The sequence below is a fragment of the Leptodactylus fuscus genome, chromosome 6 (assembly GCF_031893055.1).
Source record: "Leptodactylus fuscus isolate aLepFus1 chromosome 6, aLepFus1.hap2, whole genome shotgun sequence".
In the NCBI taxonomy this organism is placed as follows: Eukaryota; Metazoa; Chordata; class Amphibia; order Anura; family Leptodactylidae; genus Leptodactylus; species Leptodactylus fuscus.
In genome coordinates, this window is record NC_134270.1 from 36,908,297 (window position 1) to 36,929,415 (window position 21,119).

Genomic DNA, 21,119 nt, shown 5'->3' on the forward strand with positions numbered 1-21,119 from the left:
GTCACCTGGCAATTATAAGTCTGCATGTATTCACACAGTGTAGTTAAAACTGCCTCAAAACATTAGAAGAGAACTGCGCACAGGTTTAGGCTAATTCACTTGCGGAATTACATGGGGATTCGCTTGCGGAAAAGCTGCAAATTTTACAGAATTTTTTCGAGCTAAAGCCAAGAGTGGAATTAACCTAGGGGAGAAGTAAAAGTGTATTCTATGTATTCTCCATTCCTTGTCAAGCCACTCTTGACTTTGGCTTAAAAAAAAAAAAAAAAACGCAGCAAAATCAATGGCAAAAAAAGCTGCTTTTCTGCATAGTAGGCAGATGAATTGCCTTATTTACCAGAGCACTTTTAAGAGAAAATTCACTGAGTTTTCCTCTGCGGACTTTCTGCTTCTATTATACCTATACCAACACCGCCAGCATTTACGTGAACTGACATGCTGTGATTTACAAGTGTTTTTGAAATCGCAGCTTCTCCATTGCGGATATTTTTATGCACTTTTGAATGTACATAGCCAGTATCCCATCCACTATGCAGGTACTGTAAAATGCTGTGGTTTTTTTTGCCAGGGCTTTTGTTCTCTTTAGACCCCAGAGTATAATAGATGAAGGGAGGTCTAAAAAAAAAAAAAAAACAACAACATTTAGGCTAAGGCCACATGTTGCAGAAACGCAACTTTTTTTGTTGCAGATCTTGTTGCGGATTTTTGAGCCGAAGCCAAGAATGCTACAAATGGTATCAGAAATATATAGAAGGCTATTATACTTCTGGCTTCTGCTCAATCTAGTCCTGGCTTTGGGTCAAAAAGTGCAACAAAATCTGCAACAAAAAAGCAGTGTTTCCGCAACGTGATGCCTTACGGTCCATTCACACAGAGGAAAATGGTGAGGAACTTGGTGTGGAATTTCAGCGCTGAGAAAAAAGCCTCCCATTGACTTCAATGAGTTCCTTTTTTGCTAGCAGACTATAATGGGGACTGTGTATTCGCTGTGCAGTGTCCGCACGAACGAAGTGGAGAGAAAAGTCCTGCAAGCACCACTTTTCTCTCCGCATGATTAGTGCAGATACTATAGGGAAAACTTATGAATCCCATTACAGTCTATGGGGTCCGTGTGCTTTCTTTGCTAACCGCTTTTTAATGCGCTCGATATTCCATTTGGGGCGTCCTCAAGCCACTCCCCGAACGGAATATCGAACACAGCTGTGACCGGGGCCTCAGTTACAAAATATTGATATACACAGGGCAATGGGATCTCATTCCCTTAAATTACTTGCAATATTGCTGGTGATGTGCTTTGGTTGTACGATGGGTGTATTGGCCAGAAGCGCTACAGCTTAAGGCCATGTTCTTTGAAACCACAATACAGTGAAACCTCCCTACACAGAGGCTTTGCACAACTGGCAGGAAGAACCAGCGGGATTTGCAGCTGACTTGTGGTTATGGTTTTTTTGAAAAAGTGTTCTAGGAAATAAACTTCAAAGGCTCCATTCCCACGGAATAACGCACCGTTCATTTAGACACGTATGCACGTGTCAGAGCAAGGCGCTTCAAAACAGATCCCATTGACTTCAATAGGTGCCGGTCTTACGCACGCTACACATTGAAATAAATGGGTTATAAAGCCTCCCATTGATTTCAATTAGAGATGAGCGAACACTGTTCGGAACAGCCGTTCCGAACAGCACGCTCACAGAACACTCCCATAGAAATGAACGGACGCGGCCGGCACGCAGGGGGTTAAGCGGCCGCCCGCCGGCAAAGTCTGCGTGCCAGGTGCTTCCATTCATTTCTATGGGAGCATGCTGTTCGGCTGTTTGACTGTTCGGCTGATCCGAACAGTGTTCGCTCATCTCTAATTTCAATATGTAGCGCGCATAAGCCGGCACCCATAGAAGTCAATAGGATCTGTTTTGAAGCGCCTCGCTCTGACACATGCATACGTGTCTAAATGAGCGGTGCGTTACTCTGTGGGAACGGGGCCTAAGGAGGGAATCACAGGATTAATAGGAAGCGCGGTGACTTACAGCAGCCCTCAAAGATACAAGGTTCTAAACCACAAAGCATAAACTTTATATCTGAATGTTCTTTTTTAAGGTTACATTGTTACAAGTTGCTTCCAAGAGCTCTAACCTTATTTTTTCATATGCATATCCATAAGAAGGCTTGTTTTCTCAGTCGTATTATCTTATAGTTTATTCAATCTTCCATATAATGTATTAAAAAAAAGTAGAATGGAATGGATAAAAGAATGCAATTCCACCATTGGTTTTTTTTTGTTTTTTTTTACAGAGTTTACTGAATATTAAAAATAACATGTCATTTGTAGCACTGGCATCCTGCTCATCCTGGTGGTCACGGCCACCGGGTTACCTTTAAGCCCAGTTTTGCCACTCCTCCACCTCTTCCCTGTCTCCTTTTCCTTTCTGCTCCCCAGCATTGAGTGACCATAGGGCTCATGCACACTCCCAGATGTATCTTAAAGAGGACCTTTCATGTCTTCTAAGGCCGGGTTCACACAGAGTATTTTGGCTCGTGATTTGGTACGTAGATGCCGCGGGAGCTTTTGCGGGCCGTATACGCGGCACTATTTTGCAGCCGTGATTTTGCGGCGGCTGCAAAATAGCGCCGCGTATACGGTACCGGCTCCCATTGAAAACAATGGGAGCGTATACGGCCGGCAAAAGCTCCTGCAGCGTCTACGTACCAAATCACGAGCCAAAATACTCTGTGTGAACCCGGCCTAAGATGTGCCATGTAACAGAGATATTGGTACCATTAATTTCTGTACTGATATCACAGCAGTGTCAGGTGGGTCCGGCCTCACAGCTCAGCATTATCATTGCACAATGGGAAACATCCCGCTCTTCACGGTAAAAGTCTATTACCATTAGGTGTGCGTTCCTCACTGCCCAGAAATGACGCTGAGATATGAGGCTGGCCCCTCTAACAGTTCATTGATATTGGTACAAAATCTAACAGTACTGGTTTCTCTGGTACTAGAGCATGTACCTGCAGAACTGAATTCAGAAATCATGAAACATCTTAGAGAACATGAAAGGTCCTCTGTAGGGGGTCAGCTGTACCAATGTACCAATGTTGTGTCCCCATCTAATCTTCTGTCATCACCTGGTTATAAAAAGCATAATCTCCCACAAAAAGGTGACTGAGCAATCAGGGTCGGACTGGGGTGTCTAGGGCCCATAAGTGGAATTTTTTCTAGGGGCCCACCACCAGGACCCTGCAGACCAGCGATACCGAGACAGAGCAGCTAAAGGTAATACCATCTCGGGAGCCATGCTGCTCACCTGCCATACAATGTGCAACAACATACTACCTAAACCTACTGCTACACTCTGTATGGAAAGTGAACAGCGCAGCTCCAAGAAATGTTACCATTACCTGTAGCCACACTGTCCTGGAAGAGCTGATCTGCAGAGGTCCTGGTTGTTGTATCATCACAAATGTAATACTGATGGCCAATCCTATGGGCAGACCATCAATATTGTAAAGATGGATAAATCCTTTAAAGATTTGTCCAGGAATTGGAGCAACCCATGTGCCTGGCGGGAGGTGTAAAATAAAAATAAATATAATAAAAAGTGCCTTCACCTGTCCCCATTGCTCCATTGTCCGCTGCCAGTGTCCATTTAGTCTCATGCCAGCGCCTCCTTGCTGGGAGTCCTGCACCTCATGTGATCACTAAGACTAATTAGGTGCAGGATTTCCAGAAATGAGGCCAGGCAGGAGGATAACGGGGTGCTGGGGACAAAAGCGCAATGAAAAACACTGCGTCTCGCTGTTGCGCCTAATCCTTAAAGTGGACCTTTCACCATTTGGGTCACATGCGGTTTAATACACCGCTAGAAAGCCGACAGTGTGCTGAATTCAGTGCAGCTTTTACGTTCTGTGCCCCCAGTGAAGAGCTATCGGTGCCGGTACCGTAGCTCTTCACTGTCAGAAGGGAGTTTCTGACTGTCAATCAGTAACGCCCTTCCTCACAGCAGCGTCTATTGCGCTGTACTGTGTGAGGGGGCTTTGCTTACCGTCTAGTGATGACGCTGAGCGGTGAGGAACGCTACCTCCCCCAGTACTCGTCTATGTTGACAGATCCTCTATACTATACTCTATACTATACTCTATACTATACTACTCAGGAGAGCTGACAGATCCACTATACTACACTACTCAGGAGAGCTGGCCTATCCTCTATACTACACCACAGAGGAGAGCTGACAGATTCTCTATGCCTCACCACTCATTTGAAGATGGAAAAAGTTGCAGACGCCAATTCCACCCAAAAATGGCCCTGACTTCAACCCCACAGTCCTGGAATCTGATACTGGTGACCGATCCTTAAGATAGGTCATCATTATTAAACTCCTGGAAGACCCCTGTAATAGTGCCATGTATTTCATCGTAGGTGTCAGGGTTGTCAGACATATCATCTATTCCATTAGTTGTACTTTCTAATCTATCCCAATATTGAACAAGACACTAATGTGAGTAAAGCTGAGTTATATCATATCAGTTAACCTTTATAAAACTGATGTGTCATATACAGCATACATACATTATGTGCTCATACACTATATAGGATTTGACACATAAAGAGCTTCTTAAAGGGAAACTCTGGTTAATCTGGAAGTTCTGGTTTGTTACCATCCCTAAGTAATAAAGGATCTTTTACACCTACTGGTAACTGTGACTGGTTTTGCAACCTTTATCTTAAATGGACTATAAATATAGTACTTCATATATTGTTCATTGGACGGGTTACCACTGCTGGATGTCTGGTTTCCCCTGTTGTGTGGTAGGCTTCAATAGTTATACATGGATTTTGCCATAGACTGCAATACAGTAGTATGGTAGTCTAAAGTACAAGCAATCTAATGATCATTGGTTCAAGCTCCTTGGGGAAGAGAGGGGGGCTAAAACAAAAACATAAAAAAAAAAAAATAAGTTAAAAAAAAACAAATCTAAAAATTAAATCACCCTCTTTCCTTGGAATACGTATAAAAATAAACAAGGATAAACATACGCCGTTTAGGCATCCCCGCATATGAAAATTCTTGAACTACACTATGTGATGAAAAGTACCCAGACACCCCCAATATTAGGTGCATTGTGCTGCCACCTACTGCCAGGTACTCCATATCAGCGACCTCAGTAGACATTAGACATCGTGAGAGAGCAGAATGGGGCGCTCCGCGGAACTCACGGACTTCGAACGTGGTCAGGTGATTGGGTGCCACACATCACGCAGGTCAATGCCAAACGACGCCTCGCTTGGTGTAAGGAGCGTAAACACTGGACAATTGAACAGTGGAAAAACATTGTGTGGGGTGATGAATCACGGTACACAATGTGGCGATCCGATGGCAGGGTGTGGGTATGGCGAATGCCTGGTGAACGTCATCTGCCAGCGTGTGTAGTGCCAACAGTAAAATTCGGAGGCAGTGGTGTTATGGTGTGGTCGTGTTTTTCATGGAGGGAGCTTGCACCCCTTGTTGTTTTGCATGGCACTATCACAGCACAGGCCTACATTGATGTATTAAACACCTTCTTGCTTCCCACTGTTGAAGAGCAATTCGGGGATGGCGATTGCATCTTTCAACACGATTCAGCACCTGTTCATACTGCACGGCCTGTGGCGGAGTGGTTACACGACAATAACATCTCTGTAATGGACTGGCCTGCACAGAGTCCTAACTTGAATCCTATAGAACACCTTTGAGATGTTTTGGAACGCCGACTTCGTGCCAGGCCTCACCGACCTACATGGATACCTCTCCTCAGTGCAGCACTCCATGAAGAATGGGCTGCCATTCCCCAAGAAACCTTCCAGCACCTGATTGAACGTATGCCTGCGAGAGTGGAAGCTGTCATCAAGGCTAAGGGTGGGCCAACACCATATTGGATTCCAGCATTACCGATGGAGGGCGCCACCAACTTGTAAGTCATTATCAGCCAGGTGTCCGGATACTTTTGATCACATAGTGTATGTCACAATAAAAAGCTCCCTTATACAACTCTGTACATAGGAAAAAAAATTGTATTTTTGAAAGTTTTTGATTGAGGAACATATTATTTTTCATGCATGGTGAATGTCTTAAAAACAAAACCCACAAAAAAAAATAAAAATGGAGAACTGACAGATCCTCTATACTACATTACACAGGAGTGCTGACAGATCCTATATAGTACATCACACAGGGCTGACAGATCCTATATACTACATCACACAGGGCTGACAGATCCTATATAGTACATCACACAGGAGAGCTGACAGATCCTCTATACTACATTACACAGGAGAGCTGACAGATCCTGTATTCTACATCACACAGGGCTGACAGATCCTCTATACTACATTACACTGTAGAGCTGACAGAGCCTCTATAGTACATCACACTCAGTGGCGTAACTACCGTGGTAGCAGCAGTAGCAGCTGCCACAGGGCCCGGGACATTAGGGGCCCGGTGACAGCCGCTACCGCTGCGTTTTCTTTTTTTTTTTTTTAATAGGCCGTTACTGGCTGGAGTTACTCCAGCCGCTAACGGGCCCCATATACTTACCGATCGTGGCAGGCTCCGCGCAGGCTTCGGCCTACTTGTGTGACGTCTCAGATGTCCCATGATTGGGGCCTGCGTCCTTGTGCGTCACGACACAGGCTCCCGGTCACATGACGTCCCTGACGTCATTGAAGATGGCCGCCAGCGGGGAGTCGGGAGACAGGTAAGTTACAGTGTTTTGGTTTTTTTTATATTGTTCTTCCCCTGGGTCTCCGATTATTATACTCTGGGGTCTGAAAAGACTCCAGAGTATAATAATTGTTAATGGGTGTCCACAACGGGACATAATACTGGGTGCAGGGGCCACTATGGGGCATAATACTGGGTGCAGGGGCCACTATGGAGCATAATAATGTGTACAGGGGCCACTATGGGACATAATACTGTGTGCAGGGGCCACTATGGGGCGTAATACTGTGTACAGGGGCCACTATGGGGTGTAATAATGTGTGCAGGGGCCACTATGGGGTGTAATACTGTGTGCAGGGGCCACTATGGGGTGTAATAATGTGTTCAGGGGCCACTATGGGGTGTAATAATGTGTGCGGGGGCCACTATGGGGTGTAATACTGTGTGCAGGGGCCACTATGGGGGGGGGCCATGTCAAAGGTTCGCCACGGGGCCCCGCCATTCCTAGTTACGCCACTGATCACACTGTAGAGCTGACAGATCCTCTATAGTACATCACACAGGATTGCTGACAGATCCTCTATACTACATTACACAGGGCTGACAGATCCTCTATACTACATCACACTGTAGAGCTGACAGATCCTCTATAGTACATCACACAGGAGAGCTGACAGATCCTATATACTACATCACACTGTAGAGCTGACAGATCCTCTATACTACATCACACAGGGCTGACAGATCCTTTATAGTACATCACACAGGAGAGCTGACATATCCTCTATTCTACATTACACAGGAGAGCTGACAGATCCTCTATTCTACATTACACAGGAGAGCTGACAGATCCTCTATACTACATTACACAGGAGTGTTGACAGATCCTCTATACTACATTACACAGGAGTGTTGACAGATCCTATATAGTACATCACACAGGAGAGCTGACAGAGCCTCTATTCTACATTACACAGGAGTGTTGACAGATCCTCTATACTACATTACACAGGAGTGTTGACAGATCCTCTATACTACATTACACAGGAGTGTTGACAGATCCTATATAGTACATCACACAGGAGAGCTGACAGAGCCTCTATTCTACATTACACAGGAGTGTTGACAGATCCTCTATACTACATTACACAGGAGTGTTGACAGATCCTATATAGTACATCACACAGGAGAGCTGACAGAGCCTCTATTCTACATTACACAGGAGAGCTGACAGATCCTCTATACTACATTACACAGGAGTGTTGACAGATCCTATATAGTACATCACACAGGAGAGCTGACATATCCTCTATAGTACATCACACAGGAGAGCTGACAGATCCTCTATTCTACATTACACAGGAGAGCTGACAGATCCCCTATACTACATTACACAGGAGAGCTGACATATCCTCTATAGTACATTACCCCCAAGTATAATAATAGTTTGTGGGTGGTGAACCCCAAAACTTTTCAGTTCTGCAAAAAATTTTGCAATATTTGTGATGAACAACATAGGGCCCACTGTGAGCATTATACTGTGTGGAGGGGCTTCTATGTAACAATATATAGTGAGGAGGGGCCGCTATGGGACATTGTACTTTGTAGAGGTCCCCAAATGGATATTATACTGTCTGGAGGTCAGTTTGGGCATTATAATGTGTGTAAATGGGCCATTATACTGTGTTTCGGCCAGAAAAGAGGGCGTTATTCCATGTGTGGGTAGGGGGCCCCAAGTCAAAACTTTGTATGGAGCCTATACAGCCTGATGTATGGAGTATGCAGACTTGGTCACCTTAGACCAGAGTAGGACTGAATCTTAGCTTTGGAAGCGCTTCCTTAAAACTGGATATGGCAAAACATATTTAGCTATTTCAGAAATGGCACAATATTTGTAATATTGTAATATTTGTAATTGAACTCATTTGTAAAGTAGTTTTATTCTTAAAAGGCATTTTATTAAGGTCATATTTGGTAATGGAAAAAAAAATTAAAAAGTTAGTGAACCTCAAAAGTGCACTATGGTAATATGATTTCTTCATCTATATTTCGATGGCCTGTATGTGCGACTTTGTTGCCTCTTGATTCCGGAAAGACCTATTTTTAAAAGCAACATCGGAAAATCTATGTGGTTGTATCTGTGGGTTTCGTTTTGCGCATACACGAGAACATTGTTTGGCAGGTGATCTATGTATTAACATGGTTTGTGTAGATGGGGTGGTAGTCTGATCGAGAAGGGGGAGGAGAAGCAGTGCGAGCGAGAAGGAGAGGGGGTGACAGAGGAAGCCCAAAGTCAAGGAGATTGACACATCAAACAGATTCAGTTCAACAGAAAGTAAAGAGATGTGAAATAGAATCGAAGATAAAAAATCAAGAAATATATAAAAAAAAAATTGTAAATTGGATTATTATCGATCATTGAACAAAACAAAACTTGCAGAAAATGAAGCCATGGATTATTCTGTCTTTGCTGTTGGTTGGACTATATGTTGGTGAGTACGTTGAGGAGTGCAGGGTTCCACAATTTAATAGGAGGGGGCAAATATAGCAAGGAAAAATAGGTAATGTCTTAAAAACTGGAGGGATTAAATCTCAACAACATGGTCATTAGGATCAACACTATTAGGCGACTTGTTACTGTGCCTTAACAGTCTGATGAACCGGGGAAGCAACTTGTTGAGAAGTAAAACTAAGATTTTCTGCCACTTTATAATCTTGCATATGTTATGTATGTTTCATATACGTTCTAGTATGTCTTTGTAATTTTCTGTTTTATTACATGTTTATATGCATTTTGCCTATGGTTTTAATCTATACGTAGAAGGTAATGACGAAAAAACTAACAAATATTATAAAATGAAAGGACTGTAATCTATTTATTTTCATAGAATTCTAAGAATTCTATAAATTCGTTGAAAGTTTTTGTAGTAAGAAGAACATGTAGACAAAATTCCAGCAACTATGAACATGTCTAATGTCAGCCGTATAATCCTAATTCATCAGAATATTAAAATGACAGATTAACACGTAAGGTAAACAAAGAATTTGGATTGGTAATAGTGGAAAGGGTAATAAATTGCAGACGTACATTTGTAGAATCAATGAGCACTGGTTCTCAGAATAACAATATCAGAGTAATTCTTATCATTCTGGTAAAAGGTTTCCGCAACCTTTTCCCCCGTGTGAACATACCCTGACGCTAGGTTCACACCTGCGTTCGGGTCTCCGTTCTGTGGTTTCCGTCTTCTGTATGCAAGAAGATGGAAACCACAGACCGGGTCCGGCGGTGAGCGTTTTATGCTCTCCACCGCGAAAGCGTTTTTTTTAAAACCGGACACAGAGTACTGCATGTCCGACTCTGTGTCCGGACTAAAAAAAACGGTTTCGCGGTGGAGAGCATAAAACGCTCACCGGCGCTCACGGCCGGACAGCTTTCAAACCCATTCAAATGAAAGAGTCCTGCAGGTTTCCGTCTCCTGCCTCTGTTTTGTGCAGGAAACGGAAACCTGCAGAACGGAGAGCGGGCGCAGATGTGAACGAGCCCTTAGCAGTCTCAAAGTAGTTCTGTCACCATAAAAAGTATGGGGCCACAGGCTGAGCACTTGTATATATTTAAGGTTGGAAGAAGGTGGAGGCCCCTTAAATCTAATCTCTAATCCTACCATGTTGATCCAGAGCAAGGCATGAACCCCATGGAGACCAAATATCCCTGAATAATGTCCTAACTCAAGAAGTCTATTAAACCTTTACTTGTGATATTACTTTTTTAAGTAGGCATCCAGGCTCCTCTTGAAGTTGTTCAATAAATTATTCATTACCACATCCTTGGGCAGTCAGTTCCATAATCTCACTGCTCTTGCAATAAGGATTTCTGTCTGTCATAATGGTAAAACCTTCTATCCTATAGACGTACAAGATGTCCATTTGTCATGATCACAGGTCTAGTAGAAAAAAGACCATTAGAGAGATCTCAGTACTGTACATTCACCTATCTGTATATAAGATCACCCCTAACACTAGGTCCACATCTGCATTTGAGTTTCCATTCTTCAGGTGCTCTTGGGGACCCAAAAAACGGAAACTCAATCCGTTAAAAATAATAATACAAAGTGGCGCTGCTATTATTCACAGATGTCATATGTATTGCCATGTATTATATATAGTAATACGTAGTCTATAGGGTCTGTGGCACCATAGTCTAACAAGGGCCCACAGAGATTATTTGCAAACCTACATTTGCAAGCGGTATGCAGTGAAAGCACACGGACGCCATAGACTATAATGGGGCCCGTGTGCTTGCCGCAAGATCTCCGCCCGGAACATGTGGACAGGGAAGTATGTCACAATCTACTTTCCTGTCCACATGACTCGTGCGGAGATCTCGCGGCAAGCACACGGGCCCCATTATAGTCTGTGGGGTCCATGTGCTTTCACTGCATACCGCTTGCCAATGCGTTCAGTAGTCCATTCGGGGGGTCCTCCTGCGGACTCCCCCTAACGGATTAACAAACGCAGATGTGAATTAAGGGTAAGATAAGCATAGAACTCAGGAGCTTATGTCTACAAGTGATTTTTCTATTTTCTCGATTTCCCACAGCTCACCACAACTTCCAGTTACATCAAGTCCTGTTTCTTGGAAGTACTTCCCCCTTCTTTTCTGAGAATCAGTAAACTTCATTCTCTACAATGTAGAATCTAATTTTACTGAACTTATTTTTAAGCAAAATATTTGAAAGGGATGTAGATTCGTGTTACCTATAGATGATTACATTCATATGACATAAATTACATATAAAGAACCCATACACATTACAGAAATGTTGGACAATTCCGCAAATATCAGTGGGTCCAGCCAACCATTTGTGTAATTCGAGACAAGAAACTCGCTTTGTAACTGTTCTGCATTTGGGCCAAAATATGAGGATTCTGAACCCTTACCTTCTATTAGCTTCCCTAGAATTTGCTAGTACTGTGTATGAAAATGGGTTTTCTGAGCTTGTGGCAATGGTGGCATGCCCGATAGCTTGTTACCAAACCAAGACATACAGCATGATGGACAGAGCCTCTACTGCAGTGCCCAAGATGGGACATGACTCTAATCAAATCAAATAGGCTTTATTGGCATGTCCGAATGGATATTTGGCATTGCCAAAGCTAGTAAAGTGGGTGTGGGGGGGGGGAGTTGGAGTCGAGGGGGAGAGTATGGGGTGGGGTGGGGGGGTGGCTGATTTGGGGTATAACAGTCCAAGGAGTCTCATCTTCCTCTTAGTTAGTGACCGCTATATGGGGGGGGGTTGGGGTATAACAGTCCGTGGAGTCTCATCTTCCTCTTAGCTGGTGACCGCTATATGGGGAGGTGGGATGGGGTGGGTGGTTTGGGGTATAACAGTCCATGGAGTCTCATCTTCCTCTTGTTTGGTGACAGCTGGACACGTATTGGGCAGCGATCTCCACAGTAGCCTCTTCTTCTCCCAGTAGGATGTAGAGTTACCTCTTCTAATCACGACCACGTAACCCCTTAAAATCTATGAAGTTCCTGAGAAATGTTTCCCGTCATCAACTCCTCTACTCTCCTGCCATGAACAGCGGTGCGAATGCATAGTTTGAAGATATGATTAAAATAAACATCTCAAAACACATTATTATATTTAAAAAAAATTGAAAAAAAAACAACTATCCAATACAGAACATATTTTATATTGTCACATCCATAACAAGCCATATAATAAAACTCATGGTGAACACTATACAAAAAAAAAGCCATAAAAATAATAATAATACCAGAAATGCTTTTTTTTCTCAACTTGAAAAAAATACCTTTTTCTCATTCCTCACAGAGTTAATTTAATTAACCCCAAGATATTCCATTGAAAAATACAAATCTTTAAAAAAAAAAAAAAAAAAAAGCAAGCCCTTAAATAGTTACATTGATGGAAAATTTAAACTTTAAGGCTTTCATAATATGGAAAAATAGAAAACATTACAACCGGGTTAAAAATACCATGAATATCTGATGGGGTCCGTGTGGTTTCACTGCTCACCGCTTGTCAACGCCTTCGGTGTTCTGTTTGGGGGGGGGCCACGCAGATGTGAACCAGGCCTTACACAACTCTTTGCACAAAAAAAGATAAAGTAAATTGAAATAGTAATAAAGGTTATGGCTGATAATCAGGTAAGCATCAGACATTGCAGGGTTTTTTGGAATATTTACTATGTAGGGTCAGGTGGAATAATCTTTACCTTCGTGTTCTAATACAGAATATGTTCATTTGTTTTTCAGATCGATCATCTTCGGCTTCGGAGGAAGGTAAGATGCTCATCATGTATAGTCTTTTTACCTTTTTTATGTTCCTTCTTTGGTTCGGGAATAACATGTCGGTATTGTTTAGAAATGACAACTGTTCGGTCCTGTTATATCCAGAGAATCAGGTGGATAATTCTTCAACAGTTACATTAAAACTATTGGGTATATATTAGGGTAGGACCATATGGTCCCATGCCAAAGATGGCCAAAACTCCCATACCTGGGGTAGCCCATTACCATGTGATTTCGAAGGTGATTTTCCACCTGAGCAGCGTTCCAACCACCTCCACCTCCTGTCATCATCTAATCTTAATAGGTAAAGTTTATTTAGTCCCCTATGGAGATGTTTAAATGTTCCTCTTAGACACAACTTATATGGCTAAAGGTAACCATACACATTAGATCCTTATCAGCAAATCTGCCGATTCCAGTGGGACTGGCCAATTGTCTTGTGTATTGTGGCAAACAAAGATTAGGCTTTTAGATTTGAACATGCCCAATCCATTTGTTCTTAATGTGGAATTAAAACTTTATTCTGTCCACAGGACAAATGATATGAAATGATAAGTGTCTATTTTTTTGGGAACCCCACCAATCACAAGAATGATGTCCACCATTGAAATGAAATGGCTGTCAAAACCCGTATGCTACTGTTCTCAGCTTTGGGTAGGGCTTAATAGATTGCCAATCTATGGACTATACATTACAATACTAAAGTATTGCAATGCATTGTACAAACGAACAAATAATTTTTTAAAAAATTTAACAATTATAAAAGTATAAAAACACAAATATTAAAAGTTGAAATCAAACACTTCCCATATTTCACATATAAAACTAGCTAAACAATAAAAAAATTATACATATTAAAGAGGTTGTCCCATCTCAAGAATCCTATCTATACTGATAGCTTGTGTAAATTGAAGACTTTTCCTAAATATATTGCTTTAGAAATGCTGCTTTGTTTGCCTGCTATGTGACCTTATTCTTCCCATTGTTTACACAGCGTTGCTATAACCACGGACCTGTGAGATAGGACAAGTGACATCACTCACTGCTCTGTCGGCAGTATAATCAGTTCAGCTAATTGCAGTTTGCTGATAAAGCCCAGTCTGTTATCAGATTGATCACTTCCTATAGCTCAGGGTCCGTGAATTCATTTCTGCTTGTTTATAAACTGACCGTGTGTTTTCATGTGTTGCAACAGAGGAGACGCAAAATTACGATTTCCAGGTACAAATCTCAGGACTCTCAGTGGAATTGACCTGTCCTACAACAGGAAATACTGAATTAAAAAGAAATGATATAAAGATTGCAGATGTGGTAGGGCCATACACCCTGCAAAATTATTCATCAGATCAAAATGGATTATACTCCTGTGGTATCTACCAACTCTATCTGCATGCATACGGTAAGCTTGAACCGATCTATGACTGTATCCTGATATATACGTAACTTATGCAGAATAGTATTGAGAATGGCATTCATTGCATATTTATTGAGTCAATTAAGTTATACATGTTGGGATCTAAGACAACATGGATGACATCTGTCTGGCCCGCTCCTCCACCATCCCATGCACTGAGCTGCAAAACGGACAGGAATAGGACAGGGCCTGAGTTTTGCCCCATACATGAGACCATGAAAGTACATAGCTTTGTGTATAGGGTAATAGAAAGTAATGAGTCAGTATGTGAACCATATAAAACACAGCTAGCATGCTGAAAAGGTCTTGTGCATGAGGCCTTAAAGGGTTTTCCAAACTTATCATATTGATCGCCTATCCTAATCAATATCAGATTGGTGGGAGTCTAACATAGACACCCCCACCAATAAACTGGTGATGGCTATGGGCATAGAAGGTGAATGTAGCCCATTCTGTTGTACAATGGAAGCCCATGGTTACCCCGGCTGAGTGTATTCTGATCCAGAATTACTGTTGTAGTTACTAATGGGCGCTGGCATAAATATGGTGCACCATCTTGCTTTATCTACGTTGAGCTCATTTTTTTTGTTAAACATGTGGCCTTGGCTTCTCAGAAGGAGTTAATGGTACCAAAATGCACCAAAATCGTGTGCAAAAATTCTGTCTCAAAGTAAGCCAATTAAAATGTGGCATAAATGTCGACTAGACAGTAAAAAGATACACCAGGTTTGTCATCCAGCATCAGCCATTGTGATAAATCTGACATGTTTTCGGACTGTTTCCTTAGTCTACACTCTTTGACTATTAGTAAATATAAGTCACTGTTCTTATTGGCCTGAATTTATTCAACTAAGTATGCCAGTTTTCTGATGTAAAAGTGGCACATTTTAGGCTTATGGCTGTTTTGCATGCACAAAGTGGGTCGGGGATCAAAGTGGGTGCCTTGACCAATATATTTACACAAATTTGCTACAGAAAATTGGTGTAAGTTATCCCTGAAATTTAGCCCAGCTCCTGAGTCTTAACCAATCTTAATAATAATTTTGTAAATTGTGAGCCCCATATAGGTGCTCTTTGAAGTATGGGAGAAAATCCACACGAACACGAAGAGAACATACAAACTACTTGCAGATGTTTTGTCCTTGGCAGGATTTGAAGCCAGGACTCCAGTGCTGTAAGGCTGCAGTGCTATCCACTAGAGATGAGTGAACAGTAAAATGTTCGAGGTTCGATATTCGTTTCGAGTAGCCCCTCAATATTCGACTACTCCAATCGAATATCGAACCCTATTATAGTCTATGGGGGGAAAATGCTTGTTTCAGGGGTAGGCAACATTTGATCAAATTATACTTACCAAGTCCACGAGTGAGGGTCGGGCTGGATCCTCCGTGCAGTCTTCTCCTTGCAGCGTCCCCGCGGCGTCTTCCGGCTCTTCATTCACTCTGCCAGGCATCGGGCCTGGGCAGAGCCGACTGCGCATGCCCGCACTACAAGCGGACATGCGCAGTCGGCTCTGCCCAGGCCCGATGCCTGGCAGAGTGAATTCAGAGCCGGAAGACGCCGCAGGGAAGCTGCACGGAGAAGACTTCTAAAGGTAGGAGAAGAACCAGCGTTGATTGGCCGACTGTATAGCATTCGACCAATCAATGCTGGTTCTGCATCAAACTTTTACATTCGAGTGGTACTCAATCGAGTACGAGTATTTCGAATACCGTAGTATTCGATCGAATACCTACTCGATCGAGTACTACTCGCTCATCTCTACTAACCACTGAACCATTGTGTTGTCCCCTCCTGTAACCCAATCTTGGCTTGTTGAGTCCTCAACCATCAGGGCGCAGACAAGTTTAGAAGGACATCTGAAGCAGGTAGATGGTGCCATTATGGGACATGAGACACTCAGTATCTAGCACTGTTATGGGGACACCATGGGGCCATGTGAATTCTATTTTTAGGAACTCAAGTACAAGCAAAACTGTTACTGTGTGTTCAGTGGTGACCATGATCCATGCAGTTCACACTTCACCTAGACAATCCCACTTGTAGATCATTACCTCTACGTTCTGGTCACTGTTGCAAGGTTATATAACTTTTTGGGTTACATCATAGAAAAATTCTTAATCCTTAATGTTTATGTATACTATGTGTATATACATAGAAAGAATACATAAATCAAAGGTGTAATGCCCTAACCCTCCATAGTATATAAGTGGATCCTTAAAGGGGTACTCCCATATTAAGAAGTTATCTTCTATCCATAGGATGGGGATAATGTGCACATTGGTGGAGGTCCAACCACTGAGATCTCCTACTGATCAGAAGAACAGGGTAGTTGTGTCCCCGTTCTGTACGGAGCGTTGGTCAGGATGGATGGACACTACATCCAATGGGAGTGCTGCACTTCAGCTATCCCAACCACTGCTCCATACAGTACGGAGGACAAAACATCTTCATTATCCTGATTGGTGGCCATCTCAACTGTTAGGCCCCCACAGATCTGCAAGATATCCCCTATCCTATGGATAATGGATACAATTGTAATCATTTAATCTCTCTTTGGTTCAGTGTTTCCAGGTCTGACATTGCAACCATGTCTCCTGCAGATTATTAGAATGGGTGTTTTACAGTATGAGACATCGGTAGTCCCTTTATCATTTGATGTTAAAGGGGTTCTCTGGACAGAATGGACCTATTGTTCATTGACAATAAGCAGATCACAATATGTGTCTGTAGTGGGACCTCCAGCGACCAGCTGTAGTGTGTGGGGTGACTGCAGTAACCACATCTGAGCTCCTGTTCCCTCTGTTGTAGTATGTGAAACCTGCACTGAGGTCTCTCCTACCATGATGATTTCTGTTGCGATAGCCGACTGCCTGATCACACTTGGAGTTTGCCTGTTTGTCTATATGTTCTGCAAGAGAAAACCTGGTCAAGCCCGAGAAAGTGGATTTACTAAAGGAGCTCACAAAAAAGGTAGAAGGTCTTCTGTGAATCCAAGTTCTGCATATAGTGGGAGTATACTGTGATATTTTTTAATTTAAATTTTTTTTTTTACACAGGAAACAAAGAACGTCCTCCGCCTGTTCCCAATCCTGATTACGAGGTAAATATAGGAGAGGCAGGGGTGTGACTACCGGGGTAGCAGCGGTAGTGGCTGCCACAGGGCCTGGGACATTAGGGGGCCCTGCAGCAGCCGCTACCGCTGCAGTTTTTTTTTTTTTTTATATAGTTTATCTGCTGGACTAACTCCAGCATGTATCGGGCCTATTTACTTACCAATCCTGGCTCCTGTTCACGGCCACCAGCGCTTCTTCTTCTGCAAGGGCCGCTGTGAGCAGGAGCCGGGTTCAGTAAGTGAGGCTGTGGTCCCGTGAACCCCACAATCATTAGTATTATATTCGGGGGGTCTTTTCAGACCCCCCGAGTATAATGATCGGAGGGCTAGGAGAGGTGAGGGAACATTAAAAAACCACTGTTACTTACCTTTCCTACGCTCCTGAAGGCTTTGGGCCTACTTGGTGACGTCACAGACATCACGTGGGCCGGGCTTGCGTCCTTATGCATCGTGATGCAAGCCCCGGCTCAAGTGAAGTCTCTTCTATCATTGAAGATAGCCAACATCACCGGGGAGTGGGCCAGAAGCCAGGGAGAGGTAACTAACATTGTTATGTTTGTATCCTCCCCTTGGTCTCCGATTGTTATACTCTGGGGTCTTTTCAGACCTCAGAGTATAATAATTGTACATGGGTGGTCCACAATGGCGCATAATACTGTCTGCAGGGGCACTATGGGGAATAATGCTGTGTGCAGGGGCCACTATGGGGCATAATACTGTGTGCAGGGGCACTATGGGGAATAATGCTGTGTGCAGGGGCCACTATGGGGCATAATACTGTGTGCAGGGGCACTATGGGGAATAATACTGAGTGCAGGGGCCACTATGGGGCATAATAGTGTGTGCAGGGGCCACTATGGGGAATAATACTGTGTGCAGGGGTCACTATGGGGAATAATACTGTGTGCAGGGGTCACTATGGGGAATAATACTGTGTGCAGGGGTCACTATGGGACATAAAACTGTGTGCAAGGGCACTATGGGGCATAATAGTGTGTGCAGGGGCCACTAGGGGGCATAATACTGTGTGCAGGGGCCACTATGGGGCATAATACTGTGTGTAAGGGCCACTTTGGGGCATAATAGTGTATGCAGGGACCACTATGGGGCATAATACTGTGTGCAGGAATGCGGGGAAGGGGGTAGTTGATTGGTCAGGGTCTTTGGGTGGAGGGGCCATGTGAAACATTCACCATGGGGGCCCACCATTCCTAGTTACGACACTGAAGAGATGTGAGCACAAATTACACATTTGAGGTGGAAAAAGGATTCTCCCAAAAACAGCTGTGCACCTGTCATGGTGTCAAGGTTTATATCACCAATTAGTTGGGCCAGTGTGGGTCACAATTTTGTGGTTAATGGATATATTTCAATGTCTTGCCCATTTTCAGATAAGCCTCACCGATTGTCCAATGAGCTGGGACCAAGGTCTAACAGAATGCAATATTTTGCGCTAGAAATTAAGCTAATTATTTTTTTCCTTTATTTTTCTTACAGCCAATTCAGAAAAGAAGACAAGACGTGTACGATGGATTAAATCAAAATTTAAAATAATTATGTCAGCCCGCTCTTACTTCTGCAACTCTTATTCTTTAAGTTTTATGTAAAAATATCATATTATTTAATCCTATCAGATTCATTACCTTAGACAAGACTAAGACATTGTTCACCCCCTTTAACGGGGTTCCCCAATACCTATCCAGACCCTGCGCAGATCAGCTGTTTCGTCCAACAAAAGCCATATACAAGGTATACAGCTTTGCCTCTATTCAAATGAATGGGAGCAGAGCTGCAGTTCCCAGCACCAATGCTACTGTATATAGTGTATGGAGCTCTGTACACTGTAGTGGAGATGCAGAGTAACTGCAGTTCTGTTCCCATTTACATGAATACTAGCAGAGCTGCTTCCAGCCATATATCTTGTATATGGCCTCCAGCTGCCAAGCAGCTGATCAGCACAGGGTCCAGGTGTCAGAAGCAGCTGATCAGCACAGGGTCCAGGTGTCAGAAGCAGCTGATCAGCACAGGATCCAGGTGTCAGAAGCAGCTGATCAACACAGGGTCCAGGTGTCGGACCCCAGCCGATCCAATTTTTCTTTTAATTTTTGATATTTTTGTAGATTGTTCTTCAATCACATAATATTTTCTTACAGAGGGTATATCAGAGAATTGTGGTGTACCGTCTTGTGATGTCTTCTTTGTGTGTTATAGTCTGTAAAATGCTTTGATGGATTCATTAGACATTAAAACCTTTGATGTCAATTCACTATGTGTGGTTTTTTTCCTTGCACAATGCACTATGATGGGTCAAATGGCAATATAAACAGTGAAGGGGACACAGGCTTTGTATGAGCGCCAAAGCACCTTCAAAAGCAGACCCGAGTGTCAGACCCCCACTGATCTTTTACCCCTCCACAAACTATAATGGTCCCTCCATAGAGTACAGCTACCCCAATTGGCCCCTGCATACTGTATAATGGTCCCTCCATAGAGTACAGCTGTCCCAATTGGTCCCTGCATGCTGTATAATGGTCCCTAGTGGCTCCAACACAAAGTCCTATGCTCCCGAGTGGCCCATACCTACAGCCATTGTGGAATATAAATGAAAAAAGTCACTTATTTTCTCATGCCCTGCTCTTCTTATCTGCAGCTCAATGCAGCAGATGTGCACTAAACCACAGACATCTAGAAGACACCTGAATGGTAGTGCAGGAAGCTAAAGGTTTCATGCTTCACCATTGTATTCAACTATAGGACACCTGCCCTGATGACACTGATATAGTTGAAAGTGCTGTGTGTATGAAGCTGCGCCGGTGCCTTGTTATATTCCTTGAGAACAAAGGATTTTGCATATTGAAATTCAACATGCCTGATCCTTGTATATCGGAAGAATATCTAATACACATTAGATGGTTCCTGCTGAAATTGTTGGGTTCTGTTGACATCTGGCTAGTGTGTATGTCCAGCTTTACGTTGGTGTCACAGTATAACGTGGTAATCGGTCATGTAACATGAGGAATATTTCATTTCTTCTGATGGATGCCTCTGATGCCACTTGCTAGTATATAGCAGATATATACAGAGGCGTTCATACAAATTATACAGCTGATAGCAAAACTCAGAATAAAATCCACGCCCTGCAAAGAGGTCCATGGGAGCTTAAATATCTGTATGAAGTGAGCACCATGTGAAGGGTGAAGAGTCCAAAGTATAATAAAGTGAAGCAGTACTCTTATAAAGGAGCATAAAACGCAATAGGATAGGGGATCCCTAAACCACAACTGGCCAAAAACTGGAAGTAGCAAAGACAATGGACAGTTTGTACCAATACGGGTGCAGGCAGGACATGAGTGGCACAGCTGACCTCTGGTGGTATAGGAGTAGCCTTGGATGGAAGCAGGACACAGCTGGAACAGAACCGAGTCCAGGATCAGCCAGGGTAAGAATCAAGAGATACCATGAGCAGCAACCTAAAGTAGGCACATCATTGGGTAGAGGTCTTGGCACAGGCAGATGGTAACCTTGACAGGTGGCCAAAGAATACAGGTTTCAGGGTTCACCTAAGGTTTTAGG

General features: G+C 43.2%; 1 protein-coding gene across 1 annotated transcript; it reads left to right on the forward strand.

Annotated features, from left to right (window-relative positions):
• The first annotated feature begins 9,144 nt into the window (after nucleotides 1–9,144).
• CD3E (CD3 epsilon subunit of T-cell receptor complex) lies at nucleotides 9,145–19,715 on the forward strand. The gene is made up of 6 exons (XM_075279002.1): nucleotides 9,145–9,193; nucleotides 12,982–13,008; nucleotides 14,213–14,416; nucleotides 17,243–17,404; nucleotides 17,491–17,534; nucleotides 19,044–19,715. Exons 1-6 carry the CDS (start codon nucleotides 9,145–9,147, stop codon nucleotides 19,098–19,100), a joined length of 543 nt encoding a protein of 180 aa, XP_075135103.1. The 3' UTR covers nucleotides 19,101–19,715.
• Nucleotides 19,716–21,119: the final 1,404 nt, after the last annotated feature.